This window comes from Homarus americanus, unplaced genomic scaffold, assembly GCF_018991925.1.
Source record: "Homarus americanus isolate GMGI-L3 unplaced genomic scaffold, GMGI_Hamer_2.0 scaffold16430, whole genome shotgun sequence".
NCBI classification, from domain to species: Eukaryota; Metazoa; Arthropoda; class Malacostraca; order Decapoda; family Nephropidae; genus Homarus; species Homarus americanus.
The window spans coordinates 7,564,401-7,582,119 of record NW_024729259.1 but is presented as its reverse complement, the minus strand read 5'-3'; the positions used below and the strand labels follow the sequence as shown (position 1 = coordinate 7,582,119).

General features: G+C 37.8%; 1 protein-coding gene across 3 annotated transcripts in view; it reads right to left on the bottom strand.

Moving 5' to 3' along the window:
• The window catches only part of LOC121866497 (protein RRP5 homolog), a 33,389-nt gene extending 15,843 nt beyond the window's left edge, over positions 1 to 17,546 (bottom strand). The window contains exons 1-9 of one of the 3 annotated variants that reach the window (XM_042366230.1): positions 17,483 to 17,546; positions 12,754 to 12,917; positions 12,241 to 12,288; positions 11,980 to 12,120; positions 9,786 to 9,926; positions 6,559 to 6,682; positions 4,434 to 4,610; positions 1,444 to 1,634; positions 449 to 639 (exon numbers count right to left, since the gene is read on the bottom strand). In XM_042366230.1, the coding sequence (XP_042222164.1) occupies positions 449 to 639; positions 1,444 to 1,634; positions 4,434 to 4,610; positions 6,559 to 6,682; positions 9,786 to 9,926; positions 11,980 to 12,120; positions 12,241 to 12,279 (1,004 nt within the window). In that variant the 5' untranslated portion in view covers positions 12,280 to 12,288; positions 12,754 to 12,917; positions 17,483 to 17,546. The remainder of the gene's footprint in view (positions 1 to 448; positions 640 to 1,443; positions 1,635 to 4,433; positions 4,611 to 6,558; positions 6,683 to 9,785; positions 9,927 to 11,979; positions 12,121 to 12,240; positions 12,289 to 12,753; positions 12,918 to 17,482) is intronic. The other 2 variants (XM_042366231.1, XM_042366229.1) reach the window with 2 other exon arrangements.
• Between the last annotated feature and the right edge of the window lie 173 nt (positions 17,547 to 17,719).

The following is a 17,719-nucleotide window of genomic DNA, read 5'->3' as shown; positions in this document are numbered from 1 at the left end:
TTATATGGCAGCCAAGGCATGGTAACTGAGTATATTTTTTAGTTGGAATAATGAAAAACGCTCTGAACAAATTGAACAGAAAAAAAATACAGGTACGTCAAAACATTCCGAACTCTGTGAATTTGGATTTTTCGGTAATTTGAGTGACCAATAGCCCCTTTTTATGTTGAATTAACAAGGGTATAGTGTAAAACCAATGCCAGAGAAGCTGGCAGATTAATGTGCACTAGTTTGTTGGCTATACTGCAGTTTACAGTACAGTAGCTGCCCGCAATTTTCAAAAATACAAAAGATGTCAAATTATGAATATTAAATATTTTAGTGTCTCTCACAAATCTTCAAAATCATCAATTCTATATAGTCAAATATTCAGAGATGAGTGTATTTAGTATAGAATGGATTCAGAGCCCTGACTCCCACTGCACCAACTCAAAAATATTTCACTTACCTCTCATTACAGACATTTTTTTGCAATGTGAAGTGCACCACCTTCGTTAGTGGCATGATGTAAAGGACTCGAGCCTGTACCCTTTGAGCCATCTTGTACTGATTAAGTTGATCAAGAGGTTTCTTCAGATGTAGACGGCTTACTACCCCATCGAATTCTGCCAGAATTAGATTAAGACCTTCCTTCTGAACCTAAAAATAAAGTAAATACCATGGAGGAAATGTGTTCAAACTCATGATATTCTTTCTGTATCAAACATAAACTTACAATCAACATTTAAAACTGAGCTGAAGACCTGCAAGTTACTTGCAAAGGGAGAAACATAAGTTGGGATAGCATTTCAATGCCACAAGGAGTGAAAATCAGCAAAAGATGACAGGGGGCGAGGATATTTCTGAGTGGTGTGTCAATAGTGTAACAATGACAGGATAAGGTGAACCTGTAGTAAGAAAGGCACCTTGTTTCATAGGTGAACAAATTGAGTTTGAATTTCATCACCATATTGAGTATTACAGTTGGAGGGCATTGAGAGATGGATATAAAGGTACAGAAAGCTGGGAATGAGTGATACAGTAGTTGTTTGATATGGTGTCCAGCTTTAGATTTCTTTTTTTCCAATACAGTAATAGCTTAAAGTTGGGATGCTGCCCTTAAAAAGCACGATCAGTTTTCTAAGAGAGAGCAATCAGATTTTTGTAGTCAGATTTTGAAAATCATTGACAGGTAGGAATCCTTACCTAGTTTTTGGACACCTTTTCCCTTCCTATTCTTGAGCAGGTTAGCCATGATTACCTGATGGCATGGTGCCCAAGCTGGACATTATAATATAAGATACGCATGCACTCTCTTAGCTGGCAGGGCTGTAATCAATGAAATGGCAAAAAAGAAACATTTGCTTGTAACAATACGAGTCATTAAAACTGGTTAAGAGTTACCATAAGAGATTGTACTGTATAAACATTTGAAAAGAGAATTCAAGCAGCAGTTCAACATACCTTTGATACCGAGGTGTTGACTGCGGTGCCCGGTAAGAGGAGTGCCAGGTTGGTCGTATCAGCAACGTCCACTGTGGCTTCCTTCACAGTCTTGGCATCAGCACTAAGGCTCAGTCTCAAGCTGTGTCCATCATCACTCCACATAATCTTGGTGATCATGCAACGAACAACATTACCCACTCCAACAATTCCTATGGATAATAATGAAAGAAATAATTAATTAGTTGAACAAGTACTCCGAATTTATTGAAAGCATTTTGTTCTCCTGAAAACCCTTAAGCTATGTACTTGGAGGAATGCATTCCTGGCAGGAAGCTTTAGGGCAAATTGGGCTGATTTTTTGGTACAGAAGCATTTTCTATCAATACAAAATAAAAAAATACATGAAAAAATAAGAAATACAATTGAAAAGCCTGTGCATATTTTCCTACTCTTGACTGTACATCAACTGACTATCTGGGTCATCCACCACCACCCCGCAACAGCTAGCTAACATTACCCATTTAATAAAAGTAAGAATCATCACCATCATCATTTTACAATCATTTTCCATGCTTGCATGACATGACAGCCATGATTACCTATGCTTGTGACACTTTCCTAGTATAAACACCAACATTAACTTTTTAATTCTGCTTTTTTTATTTTAAACTCATCTTTTGCACTTTTCTTCCCTTTACAATGAAATACAGCCTCATAAAGACCAAATTACGATCTGCTGTTATTTGTTATCCTTTGTATTGCTTTGCGCACGACCCTGAATATCCATTATGGTAAACCTCGGTTACTTTACACAACCCAGCATCACCCATCAGCAGCAAGTATTTCCCCTAAAAACTAATTGACTTCCAGCTCAATGGAACTCTGCTGTTTCCTGTATGTCCATCCCCTCTCTTCTGGTGTGTCCTTCACCCCAACCTTCTATCTTCTTGTCTCCTCTTCCCCCCTCCTTCCTGCCATCCACCTTTGAATTATTGTATACAGTAAACCCTAGATAACTCGGCACCTATGGGGCCCTGGCCATGCCAAATTATCCAAAATTCCGATTTATCAAGGTACTTCCCCCCCACAATAAAACAGTATCGGCCCATATACGTCTACATGTAATTGCTAACTTTCAAAAAGTAACACTTAACAGCACTGCAGCCAAAGAATGAAGCGTCAAAGTAGGTGACAGAGGCATGGTAAGTGATGTAGGGGAATTGTAAGAAGCAGAGGTGATGGAGGGGGAAACTACATAAACAATAAACTGTGTGGCACTTACAGTATGTTCGTGTACAGTAGATGATCATTTATTCGAGCCCAAACTTTACCGTTCCTTATTAACCCCTACGTGGTTTGGGGCATGGATTAACGTCCCCTAAGGTAAGGGACACCCAGGTTTAGGGCATATATCAATGTCCCTGAATTGTTTAAAATTCCCACTAATCTCTATGGCTCTAGAGCTATAAATAAGCATTTTCAGTTGTCTGGCATACACCCCAGCAGGCAATCACGTGACTAGGCCTCATGTTTCTTGGCAACACGCTAGTACCTTCGCCTGTCCCACTTTGTAAGGATGTCGTTACGTCATGCTATCAGTGACACCGAAATAAATTCTATTCTCTTTGATGAGGTGTTCCATGTGATGCTGAGGAGCCATTAGGAATGGACAGTGATTTGAGTGATTCTGATGATGTCAATGACCCAGATTACCCACATGATGACAACGATAGTGAGAGTGATGTTGATGACCCTGACCGTGCTTAGGGTTTAACCATGGAAGTGAACCATCTCTCAAGCACAGTAAAATGATCATGTACTGTACCACTGTAATTTGTTCACTTATACAAAATGAGGAATTTTATCTTTACTTAAATGCTATTTTCACTTAAACACTATGTTAGCACTATGAGACTATAATGAACAGTGTATAGTAAATAACTCGCTGTCAGATGACAGCATGGTCATTCCAAAATTGTACATGCATGACTCAGCACCAGAAGAATTATACTAAATATTGAGAGATTATTTTATATAACTCTGTTTTTTCCTGGGTTATTTTCAAATAAATTCCAGAGAGCATAGAGTTATCAAATGCCGAGTTATCCCGGTTTTATTATATACTCCTTTTCCCAATCTTTCACTTTCCATTTTGTTCATATATCCATACCACCTGGGAACACCCTGATTGGCTCTCAACCTCACTTTTCTTTCAATTTCTTATTCTCTGGATCCTGTTCACCCAACATACTGCTCTAAAGCACTTCCTTTCTACAGCTTCTAAGTTGGCTTTTCCACTTGCATCTCACTGATAAAATAATAACATTAGTTCAACAATTCCCCTGTACATACCCAATTTGCCTCCTTTAAAATGATTCCTTCCCTTCCTATATTTCCCTAAACTACCAGACCAGTACTAGGGTTCAAGGTATCACTCACCATTCGAGTTGCTGAAATACCAACTCTAATCTGCTTCTAGTCTCTCCATACAAAGGTAAATTTACTTCTCTATCTCCATGCTCTACATATTTTCATCACTTTACTTTTGTTTACATCCATTGTCAACTTTTTTCAAGTACACACTATCTAAACTCTTTCACTAACATTGTAAATTTTCATCCAAATTATCCACGAGACCAATGCCATTTGCAAGCAACAGCTGACTTTAATATTTTTTACTGCTACATCATATAAAACAGAAACCACTGGAAGACAACTCTGCAGAATTCTCATGATTTGTCGAGGTGGATTCAGGTCTTCAACAATATTACATAAGCTACACAGTTTGTATACAGGCTCCATCCAACATGGTTTCAAAAGTAATATATGGAATATGATGAATTTGACTTCTTTAAAATACTTTTTCTTTTTCAATTGAATATAGAAAACATTCCATAATATGACAGATGAGAGAGATGTTAAAGAGAGGATCCTACTTGATCCACAACACACCAATCATGTTTTACATTGAACAAACTACACAACCCCAAATGCCTTCATACACTTACCAGAATCATCGATGTCTGTGTTCTTCAAAAAAGCCCCTCTTATGTTAGAGATCCCCGTGTCCATAATAAACCCATTGTCCTCCACACTGGTCACTGCACAAGGTAAAACAAGGCCAATCTGGAGGTGTGATGCAGAGATGCCAAAGTTCACCTCTCGGGGCTCGATGGTCAGGTTGACTGTGAAGGACCATATACAATTTATTATTATTACTATTTCTAACTGTCTTATTATATGATGAAATGGGGTGTGGCAGGATGGTATATTTAAGGGTTGTCCGACATACTTTAGATCAAACCAAAGGCAAGTTATAAGATAGATTATTGTAAAAACACCAAGCAGAGAGAAGCAGAGAGGAGGGAAAGGGGGTCCAAATTTTTAAGAAATGCATAACTGCACTGAAAGCTTCACTATGAGAGATAAGAATGATAAGGATGGGATACCTACATGCATAGGTGGGTGACAGGTAAGTGGGGGGACTGGAGCACTAGGAAATGAATGGAAATGAAGATGCTGTTAGAAATAAGTTGAGAGTGGAATGATTAAAAATAAATAAAAAATCATAAGCATACATAAAGGGACAACTACAAAATAAGAAGAAGGTGCTTCCTCCGACGATACTGTATGTTGGTTGACAGTAGATTGAAATGCAAGTTGGATGATACATATAAACTAGGAGGAACTAATGTGGCATAACAAACCATTAATTGGTAGATACACTGACAATAAAGCATGGAAGGTTCAGGGCCAATAAAAATTGCAGAAATGTAAAGGTTGTAAAAATGAACAAACTGAAAAAATAGCATGTGGATTTTTTTTTTAAAGAATTGATTGCAAGAAAAATGTCAAACTTACTGTAGATGGGGGTGAATTAGGGATTCATTGAGTGTGGTAATTGCCGGTACATCCCTGGCGACACATGAGTCTAGGTTGTAAATCACCGAATTAAGATAACATTAATAGATAAAACTCAAAGCTTGAGTAGAAGGCCGGCTACCTCCACGAAGGAGAAGATGTCCCCTCTCATGCTCCCCCCCCCCCCACCAAGCACCAAAGAGAGACGGTAAGACCCATCTCCTCCCCGGCATTGGCAAAAGTGCTTACAATGAAGATCTCTGAGCCTGGGGTACCATCAAGAGGTGTTCAACAGTCAACGGGACCAGGCAGTCTTCACAATGGGGAGGGGGGATGCCATCTCCATTAAAAAAGCATGAGTCAGCAGTATGTGGCCAATGCGGAGGCAGGCCAAAGCAGTCTCACAGCGGCACGACAGTCCCTGATATCCCCAGGCACCCAATGTAGGGTGGATGTCAGGGAGCTTGTTTGCTCTGACAGCATCCCACCTGCATTGCCAACTCAAATGGATGGCAGCTCTTATTACTGGCTTCATATCAGAGGCAGGTAGAGGGTTCATGCCCCTTCTCCCCCACATGGGCCAGAACCCAGCAAAAACTGACTTTCAGCTGATTGAGAAACAGCCACTGTAAAATATCTATAACCAAGGGATGGGGCGATGAGACACAAGCTAAGGCCTGGAGAGCATTGCGAGAATCACAAAAAAATTTAAAATCGCTACGATGCTGGGTAAATATACCCGAAAGCTCTGCCATAGTGGGGAGACTACCAACCCGATGGAGATTGGGAAGACTACGGTACCCCAAACTCACCCCTGCATTCGACTTACAGCTGTCAGTGTAAACAGGGATAGTCCCTCTGAGAGAAGGCATGCTCTAAAAAAAGAGAATGAACCACAGGGAAGGAGTACATCCTTCCTTTCATTAAAATACTGACAAACTTGGACTTCAGGGAAAATCCACGGAACAGCACTAGGGAACCGCACGGGAACATCTGAACAAGAAGAAGAGAAAGAAGACTCACAACCTCCCTTACCCTGAAGTCAAAAGGTTGTGGGAGGCTTGCATGCTGAGTGTAGTGTGGGGACATAGTCTCATCATCCACACAATTGTTGGTTATAGAATGCAGAAGGCAGTGGAAGCGAAATCAATACTGGACTTGGAGATACTGATTGGTTGTAGAAAAGTGGGACAAGTCAGTAATAAAAAAAGGGGGGGGGAAGCAGCAATGGTGTGTGGATACAAGATAAAAATGACAAAACCTCAGACTTACCTTTAAATTTACCATTGATATCTTCTACAGACACAACTTGTGTTACTATGTACTGCCCCGGGCTATACAGCTCTTGTAGTGTGTGGATCTCCTCCTCCTCTGCCTCATTTTCAACTTCTTTTATCTGAGGGTTAAGTCTGCATATATTACAGTACTTCTAACATAAAACACTCTTACTTACCACATGTTCTAATAACAACATTCAATATGCACTACACTAATTCCTCTACAATTTGGAGTTCCTCTTAATTCGCACCATTTTGATAGTTCTGAAATCTAGTACAGAAACATCCCATTTCACGAATTGGTAAGGGACTGAAGGACCAGCTCATAAGGCAGTTGTTCAGAACCTGAAAGCTATTTCCCATAGGAGCAATGTAATCATGGGGGTTTAGGTTCTAAAGCCTGACTGAATATAGCTAACAATATGAATATACTTCAATGGTCTTTGTCAACACTAGTGTACATTCCCAATTCTTTCAATTCATTATCATCATAACTTATAAAAAAATAACAAATATGAATCACAATATATGGGAGAGCCACAAAGGAAATAAATGAGATAAAAAAAATGGAGCGTCTAGAAACTCTTATTTAACACTGATTACCGTATTTTTCGGCTTAAAAGACGCACTTTTTATGACAAAATATACCTCGAAAATAACCATGCGTCTTCCAGGATGCTAGTCCTTCCAGGATGCTAATCGGTGAGTTGTAGCAGAGGTTTTTGAAATCAGCCCCTTACAAAGACTGTTACCTCATTACAGTACTTAACAATTACAAGTATTCTCTATACAGTACCGGTACTATAAAACTATTGATTTAACTAAAATTGTTGATATATTGCAAAAAAAATAAAAATAATAAACCCTGGCTGCTGTGTGGTTTGTTTACTAATGGCAGTGGTGCGGCAGCGCCATCTATTGAGGAATTGCTAAAGGTTGTCTACTGGTCTCAAATGCAGGAATGTTTGTTTCTTTATATGTAGGCTCTCATATTTTGACACGTATTTACAGTAGGCTCTCATATCTGGATACCCATTTAGACTGTAAAAACCCCACAAAATTAAAATCTTCCAAATTTAAATACAACTTCGTCATCCAAGTCAAAACACACACAACAACATTGGCTGTCCTTATGTTTTCAACTTTACTACCACTGGTGGGTAGAATTTTTTTTTAATTCAGAAACATTAATTAAAATATATATGAACAATAAATAAGTGTTGCTTTCATATTCTTATGTAGAGTAATGATGATCTGTTTACACATGTGCTCACTTACATACGTGATCTCACTTTTTTTACCCTTAATTGTTAGCTACTTCCATTGTTCCATTTATTAACATTAAATAACATTACTTAAAACAACCATATTAATTTTTCTACATTAATTTTAATACAGCTACAGTGAAGGACTTATTTTCTTCAGTTTTATAATTATGTAGAGCCAATCAGTCACTGGTTTTGCAAAAAAACTAGTTGTTTTTTACTTTTATTTTGTTTTTAAATACAGTGGTCCCTCGGTTAACGAACGCCTCGGTTAACGAACGCCTCGGTTAACGAACGCCTCGGTTAATGAACTGCCTCCCATAAGATTCTTAAATTCGGTTAACGAACAAAAATTCGGTTAACGAATTTCTTACGAACCGACCTCAACATGTTTTCGCTTGCATTGGCCGGTCAACCAGCTTTAGTATTAGTCCGCTATTACATTAATCGGTTCTAGGGCTTAAATTCCTTACTATTTTAGTAAATATCAAGAAGTTTATACTATTCAATAATTTTAAAAGTTTAATATTCAATTTTTTAGTCATTTTAACAATTATTGAACAAATTGAAGGTAAAGCGACTAGTTTAATGCACGGCATCCAGCCTCTTAACACAGCAAACAGGAGTTAGTTTCTCTCTGTTTTCACTGGAGGTAACATCTTGCTTGAGACTCTCTTCAACTAAACGCTTTTTTTCTGTTTCCAAGCAAATTATTGGTCATTTTGAAATATGTTTTACATATTGACAATATATAATGCAGTGCAGTGTTGATTTAAAGAAAATAATCTTGAAAATACACCAAGAGAACTAAAATTTTACGGGTGAAATGGTGCCATTGGGTGACTTCTCTTCCACCCCAATGCCTTCTCTTCTTCCTTCCCCTCCACCCCCATTCTAATTCCCATCATCATCATCATCATCCAGGAGCCTTCTACATACACACCTCAAAGTAAGTGAACTTTTCTACCATTTTTGTTGAATTTAGGCAATTTTCGGTGAGCTGGAACCAATTACCCAAAAACCCATTGAAACAATGGTTTCGGTTAACGAATTTTTCGGTTAATGAACAACCTGGTGGAACGGATTGTGTTCGTTAACCGAGGGACCACTGTAAAGATTTTTTGTTTTATATTGACGTTGATATACATGTTTACATTTGCTTACCTTCTACTGTGGAAATATTTCCCGTCGTTGTCATACTGACAAAAACAAGAGAAAGAATGTAAACACTACAGCCCCTAAGATGTGGAGGTGACCAGGTGTATAAAATGAGTGCTGTATTAAAGATTTCACCTTCTTATACAGATTTTTTTTTAATTGATGAAAATGACGACTGATAAGCAGTTCTAAGTGATAATATTCAAAGAGGTGTGTGTACTTGTGCCAAAAGGGCTGTATATCAAGCAACGGTTTCACTGGTGTAGGTATTAGGCAGCTAATGTACCAAACAAGGAGGTACTACCGTCTGGGAAGATATTGGAAGCATAATGTATTGTGTAATGGTAGACCCTGCTGCTATGTGACCAAGTCCCAGGTTGATGATCTGACTTTCTGCAGGGTCTCAATGGTTTCTCTTACTTTGACAACACAACATGCATACAGGTATATTGTTTCTCACTCTTGATATTTTTTTTCATTTTTGTATTTCTTTATTATTATTATTATTATTATTATTATTATTATTATTATTATTACATTTTCCCCCCATAGGCGCCAATGTGGGTCAGTGACCTGTGCCCAGGTAGGTGAAAACCCATAATTTTTTTTTGTTAGAATTTCATTTCCAAAATTAGGGTGCGTCTTCCACGATGCAGCGTCTTCCAAGCCGAAAAATACGGTACCCATTTATCATTAAAATTACCCGGTAGCTACGAACTATGATGTCACCATGAATTCCCTTTCATTGTTTCTGTATGAAATAAACAGTTGTTATAAATAACAATCATCTCTGAGTTACCTTTGTAAGCAGGGCAGTGTAAGCCTTAGAGATGCGTGCAAGGGTCACAGTCCCCACCAGTTTGTGTGGAAGGCTCACCAATAGCTCATAGTTGCGCACTTCTTGTACACAACCCAGTATCACCTGCCCATTTGTCAAAGCCTGAAAAAAGTATTTTAAAAAATTGCGTAATTTGTATGTAAATTATATCCTAGTTTCTATTTTTATTTACTTTTTTTTTATAAATACAGGTATACATGTAGACATTTTAAATGAAAGAAATCAAAATCAAAGGATTTATGTATTTATGATGCATTTAAAATTAACCCTATACAGGTATGCTGCAGTAATGCATATCTCCATACAGAATTACCCTGCCCCCCAACTGCATTGACACTCAAAAATGTTCTTGAACATTTAAAAGTAAAGTTGATGAACTTATATGTGGGAATTATAGGAGCCCAAAGCTGTTAGATCAAGTTATCAATGTTTTGGAAAGAATGAGGAAGAAGTTGATGAGGAAAGTGGACAGTAATGAATGCAGTTTGAGTTTATGCCAGGTAGGGGGACTAGAGGCAATATACCCAGGTAACTGCAAGAGAAATATCCCAAAATGGAGAGAAAGTTAAATTTTATACTTTTATACTTAGAGAAGGCACTTGACAGGGTGCCACATGATGTGGTACAGCACAGTGGGCAATGAGAAAGCTAAGAATCAAAAAGTGTCTTGTTTAAGTGGTTATAGCATTACTGTATATGAGGACTCAAAAACCTCTGTGAGAGTAAATGAAAAGGAAAGTGACAAATCTGAGGTGAAAGTAAGGGTTTATCAAGGGTCTATCTTGACCACCCCCACCCCCCTTCTGTTATCATTGGACTTTAAGACTGCTGTACCCTGGGAGTTGTTTAATATTGATGAAAAAGGTATTGATTAGTGACATGGGTGAGGGACTTGAGGTGGAAAGTGGAAAATAGCAATGTGCTGTCTGTGAAAAAGGTGTTGGCAAAAATTCAATAAAGTCGATGAGTCCTGCTACTTTGGGACATGAACAGTGCTGTAGGGATTGCTGAAGCTAACTTTGTTACAAGAGTCAAAAGTGGCTGGAAAAGTTAAGGAGTTGCTGCCTTTATTTACAACAAGAAGACCTTTCTTTCAAATGCAAGAAAGCATGTATGCAACTAGTGTGAGAAGTATGATATTGTATGGCAGTAAAACATGGACAGTTAAAGAGGTATGAGACTGAAATGAAAATGGTGAGATGGATCTGTCAATAAGACACTGAGAGATAGGGAACCCTGTTCTGAGCTGAGAGAGCAGCTGGGTCATCATCATTGTTTTATGGCCATTTTCCACACTTGTGTGTCTATTGAGAGTATTGGCAATGTTTTGTGTAAAGGTAGATTGAGATTGTTTGGGCATGTGCAGAGAATGTAAGAGTCCAACTAGAAAAGGAGGTGTATGAGTCTGAATGTGGAGGGGGTAGGCCAAGAATTGCATCAAAGCTAAGAACCTGGTGAAAAAGGTTGCAAGAGTCCTCCAGCATGGAGAGTTGCCATCAAGTAATCATGGCTAACCCATACAAGCAAAACAATGATGATATTATCTAATTCAAAGGGGGATATAAAAGGAGAAAGTCATAACCTCTGGTGCTCACCCAGTTTATAAAGTAAATATAATTTGAAAAACATGGAGAGATAAATACATTCATTATAGGTTAAAAAAAATAAATAAAAATAAAGTACCTGTATGGACAGACATACAAGAGGAGAGCACAGCATATAAGACACCAGTATATACGGTACACTCAATTTTGTGGGTAGGTATCTTCTGTTCAATAGTGTCTAGCAGTGATGCAGGTGTAGTTACCAAAGAAACTGATACTCTGAACCACCAAGAGCTGGTGCGGTGCATCAAACAAAGTCAAGCGCTCCATGCTTGGTTCCTAAGTACAGTATTACAAACGGTCGTAAGTTTATTTAGTTATTTATTTATTTTTTTAAGAATACAATAGAGCGATGATTGGAAGTGTGGATAATAATAACTTGGACGGACATAACTCGGGGAGTGCCTGTTCTTTGAAAAAACTAAGCTTTAAGTGAAACATGGTGTTAAGTGCCAGCAAGAATGAACAGAAGTTCCATCCTTGGTCTGAACTGCAAATCAACAGGTTAGTATCACACTGCTTTAAAGAAAATGCCAATGTTTAAGACTTACCTCATAAGTTAAAGGTTGCATATCAATGTCTGAAACTTGTTTGTCCACTTTCTGTCGTTTCTTGTCACCATCTCCCTCATTCTTATCCTTCTGTTTTTTCCTCTTTTTAACATTTTTGTTTGAATCAACTTTTGGTTTAACCTATGAGAAAAAAAATTAATTTACTGTAGGTAATTTTTTATACAAAAAGATCTTAATCAGTTAAAGGAAGATATTGTATTCATATGTACAACAATGAAATTGACAAAATACTTTACTTACTGAGAAAAGGTCTCGACATTTGTCATTCCCTTTGGCCATTATGGTGTTCTGAAAAAAAAAAAAAGAGAAAAAAAAATGGAAATTTATATATGAGAAATAGCATTGCATATCACAGTTTTTGGCTAGTTTTTATGAACAGACAACCAGTAGATATAAATTCTAAAGTTACTGGTTAACCCAGACACAATTTCACTCTATTAGCTATCATATCTATTTATGATAAGAACTAGGAAAAACCAAACCATCTATACTTGTTGATGATCAAGACCTTGCTAAAGACTTAACATGTTATCATGAACTTCTTAAAAAGACATGTAAGTGCCAAAAATGTGGCAAGGAAGTGACATTCAGGTGACATTACAGATATCCCCCAATCTACAGTGTCCCTATCTACGATATTTTACATTAATGATGCTGATATATTAAGACCACTCCTCTGTTTGCAATGTAAGCAAACCCACATTAACGATACTCATAATCCCAACAACTCGGAATATGGAACGCATCACTCACTTTATTTCTCAGCTGAGGTGTTACCTACCCGAACACCTCCTCATGACCATCTGATAAACTACAGTCCAAGCATTGTTTCTCCTTGGTTACATGTGTGTAAGAAATGGAGCTCTTTTTCCCTTCTTTTTTTAATGGGATTAGCCCACTCAGGCACACGTCGGGGCCTGGGGGGAGAAGGAAAAAAATTCTGAACCAAAAATAAATCAAATGGAAAAAAAATAACAAAGCAAGAGTGAAAAACGATATAATTATATGTTGTGTTGTCAAAGAAAGAGAAACAATTGACACCCTGCAATTGTGTGTCAATGAGGCAGAAAGTCAGATCAGCAACCTGGGACTTGGTTACAATTTTTGTGATGCCATATGGCAGCAGGGTCTACCATTAGACAACACATTATGCTTCCAATATCTTCCCAGGTGGTAGTACCTCCCTGTGAAAGAACATCACTAAAGTTCACATTGTACTCAGTTTTAGTTACTGTGGAGGGTTTTTGCTCTGACTGTGAAGTACTTTCCCTGGTTTAGTTACTTTGAAGTGCTTTCACTATGATCCCCCACCTCGACAAACAGTAATCTGACAGTGCATCAGAAGGTCAGTAATGTGAGATCACTAATCCTCCAGTGTATGCTTATGAGCCATTCGGTATGGGCGGCTGCTCTCAGGTCCACAAAAAACGTAAAATTACACCATATCATAGTACTGTAAGTTCTTTCTGTTTAATCTACCGTTCCAGAGGGACGAAGACCCATGGCTAGAAGGTTAGGTAGGTAGGTAGGTTTGTTTGGTTAGGTTGGTGAGGTCTTCTAACAACGCCTCTGCCGCTTGTTTTTCTTATAAACTAAAATTAGGTTAGGTTAGGTTAGGTTTAATTTAGAAATAACCACTTTTTAATACATTTGCACAAACTACGACAGTGTCCACTATAAAACAGTGATATTGTGGCATTTTTATAATCGTCGTCAATTATTACCTTGATGTGTTTTGAAAGCTTGTTACCTTGATTTTTATAGCAAATCTCTAGATTCTGAGATGGGAAAGGGGTGGGAGCTTATCATCTCAAAAACTATTGCATAGATTTGTGCCTGTGCCCGGTTAGACTAGTCCCCGTAAAAAAAAAAAAAAAAATATATATATATATATATATATATATATATATATATATATATATATATATATATATATATATATATATATATATATATATATATATATATATATATATATATATATATATATAAATCACTGTAGGTTGGCGTGATCTAGGTATATGCTGATAACCTTGTGGTTATCGTCTGGAACCAATTCAGATCGATCAGGAATCTTTCAGATCGATACGGAACCAACCAAAATGGATGAATAATAGTCTTAGATCTTCTAGGGAAAAAGAAAAGGTATATAGAAAAGTTAAGAAAGGCGAAAATCACTTGCTTGGTTACTATCAGAACCTAACAAGACAGGTAAAAACAGAAATTAGGAAAGCAAAAAAGAGAAATTATATGAAATCAAGGTATGAAATAAGATGAAAAAATAACCCCCAAAGCTTTTTTATCGCTGTATAAATCAAGGTTAGAGATACCAATAGGTCCCCTTAAAACTGACAGGAGGAGAAATGACTGATGATGGAGTTAAGGGAAATGTAGTAGTACGTTAAATAGTCATTTCGCGCTCCGTATTCTGAATAAGAAAACCCTATACAGTTCCAGAAGTTCACCAAGGTATATAACGACAGTATAGAAAATATGTTGATGAATATCAATATTACTAGTAACGATGTGCTTAATGTAATTAACAAACTGAAGCCTCATAAATCGCCTGGTCCAGACGAGGTATATGCTAGAATATTAAAAGAATGTAGAGATGAGTTGAGTAATCCATTAGCAGTTTTATTTAATAAGTCATTAGAATCGGGCCTAGTGCCAGAAGCTTGGAAACTTGCAAATGTAGTTCCGATTTTCAAAAAAGGTGATAAATCAATTGCATCAAATTACCGTCCCATTAGTCTCACGTCAATCATAGGCAAGTTGCTAGAGTCAATTATTGCTACAAAAATCAGAAGCCACCTTGAAACATTCAACTTAATTCATTCTTCTCAGCACGGGTTCACCCAGGGACGTTCTTGTCTCACAAATTTGCTTAGCTTTTTCTCAGAAGTATATGAAGCGGTAGATAATGATAAGTCATATGATATAATTTATTTAGATTTCAGTAAAGCATTCGATAGAGTCCCTCATGAGAGATTGATAAGGAAGGTAGAAGCACATGGAATAGGTGGATCATTATTAAAATGGATTAGGTCATGGTTAACTGGCAGGAAACAAAGAGTCAGCATAAATGGATTTAAGTCAGACTGGGGTGCGGTCAAAAGCGGAGTTCCCCAGGGATCTGTATTAGGCCCTCTGCTGTTTGTTATATTCATTAATTATCTTCATTTAGGTATAACTAGTAGGATTAGTAAATTTGCAGATGATACCAAAATGGGGAGAGTGATAAATTCAGACAGTGACTTTGAACACCTTCAAAGAGATCTAGATACCTTATATGAGTGGTCAGTAGACTGGCAAATGAATTTTAATACTGATAAATGCAAGGTACTACAGATAGGGAAGACGAATACAAACGTTAAGTATAAACTAGGTAACACGGAAATAGAAAACTCAGATTGTGAAAAAGATCTAGGTGTATTTGTTAGCAACGACTTGAAACCTAGAAAACAATGTATTAGCGTTCGCAACAAGGCAAACAGGATTCTTGGGTTCATATCTAGGAGTGTGAGTAACAGAACTGCTGACGTTATCTTGAAACTTTACCTAGCATTAGTGAGGCCACACATGGATTATGCGGTTCAATTCTGGTGTCCTTATTATAGAATGGACATAGATTCTTTGGAGAGAGTACAAAGAAGAATGACAAAAATGATCCATAATATTAGAAACCTTCCATATGAAGAAAGACTGAAAAGCTTAGGCTTGCATTCATTAGAGAGGCGTAGAGTTAGGGGAGATATGATAGAGGTGTTCAAGTGGGTAAGTGGGATTAACAAGGGTAAAATGGAAGATGTTCTGAAGCTCAGTAATAACGAAATAACTAGAACAAATGGCTTTAAATTAGATAAATTCCGATTCAGAAAGGATATAGGCAAGCACTGGTTTGGTAATAGAGTTGTGGATATGTGGAATAGGCTACCGAGTGCTATAGTAGGATCGGGGACGCTAGGGAGCTTCAAGACGAAGTTGGATAGGCACATGGAAGTGCTGGGATGGGTGTGAAAAGGATCTGCCCTGTATGGGCCAGTCGGCCTCCTGCAGTACCCCACTTTCTTATGTTCTTATATATATATATATATATATATATATATATATATATATATATATATATATATATATATATATATATAATATATATATATATATATATATATATATATATATATATAAAATAAAAATCTACGCCTGACTCTAGAGTATTGCCAACCTCCTTTTTTGTCCAGTTTTGTTAAGTGAGACATAGTTTAGCCGTGAATGCTCGGTCCGACTAATTACCCAAATGTACCCAAATGTAGCCACAATGAAGCCAAATGATGGTCCTACATGAATAAATTGGACTGCCAATCACTTCTCGACTAGTATTTGGTGTCACAAAGTCACAAAACAATTGGAAAACTTAATTTAAACTGAGTTAATAGATCGCGTGCTTGTACCAAGGGAGCGAGTAATTACCCAAATGAACCCAAATGTAGTCGCAGGGCTCTCCAAATAGGGTCCGACTAATTACCCAAATGTAGCCGCAATGAAGTCAAATAATGGTCCTACATGAATAAATCGGACTGCCAATCACTTCTCGATTAGTATTTGGTGTCACAAAGTCAAAACAATTGGAAAACTTAATTTAAACTGAGTTAATAGATCGCGTGCTTGTACCAAGGGAGCGAGTAATTACCCAAATGTACCCAAATGTAGTCGCAATGAAGTTAAATGATGGTCCTACAAGCGTAAATCGGGCTGTGAATCATTTCTCGATTATTATTTGGTGTCATAAAGTCACAAAAAATTGGTAAACTTAATTTAATCTGAGTTGTGTTAAGTTAGGAACACCTCCTCCTCCGCCGCTGCCTTGCGGCCTTCGCTTCTCCTCCGCCTGCCTGGCGGTCCTCGCTCCCACCAGCGAGCATGGCGACCCACCAGCTGTCCTTCTCTGAGCTTCCTCACCAACCAGCTCTCATTCTGCTCTCGGTTCCTGAACACGCAACACCTCCTCCAAGCAAGCTCCTGCTGTCCCGTTCTCATTCAACCAGGAGGCCAGCAACAGGCAACATCTTCTCTAATGAAGCTCCTGCACATCTACCTCCTTCAACACGCTACTCACCGAACGTGTCTACTGAGCAGCTCCTCACCACACGGCACCTCCAGCACCAGACTGTCTATCATATAACTTATATTATATAAGAAAACCACCTTAGAGTTTCCATCCATCCTGAGTGCTAGACAACATTTATACCACGAAACCCTACAACATGCACGCGATCTATTAACTCAGATTAAATTAAGTTTACCAATTTTTTGTGACTTTGTGACACCAAATACTAGTCGAGAAGTGATTGGCAGTCCAATTTATTCATGTAGGACCATTATTTGACTTCATTGCGGCTACATTTGGGTAATTGGTCGGACCCGTGAATGCTCCCTCCAGTAATATTTTAACAAATAATCTGTACATTACTGCTGTGGTTACCTTTAACTAGTTGATGTGCCACAATGTCTTCACTCCACACGTGTTGTTCCTCATGGGGGCACAGTATTTGTTATGGTCATTACGTGCCTAAACAAGATTTAGTACGCCCCGTGCTCAAATATTTATTTCATAATATATTTAAACTGAATTTGTAGTCACCAGAACATCTAAATTATCGAACTGTAATAAGTAAGTAAATTTACAATAGGATATGAAAATAATAAGTAGTTAAGTTGT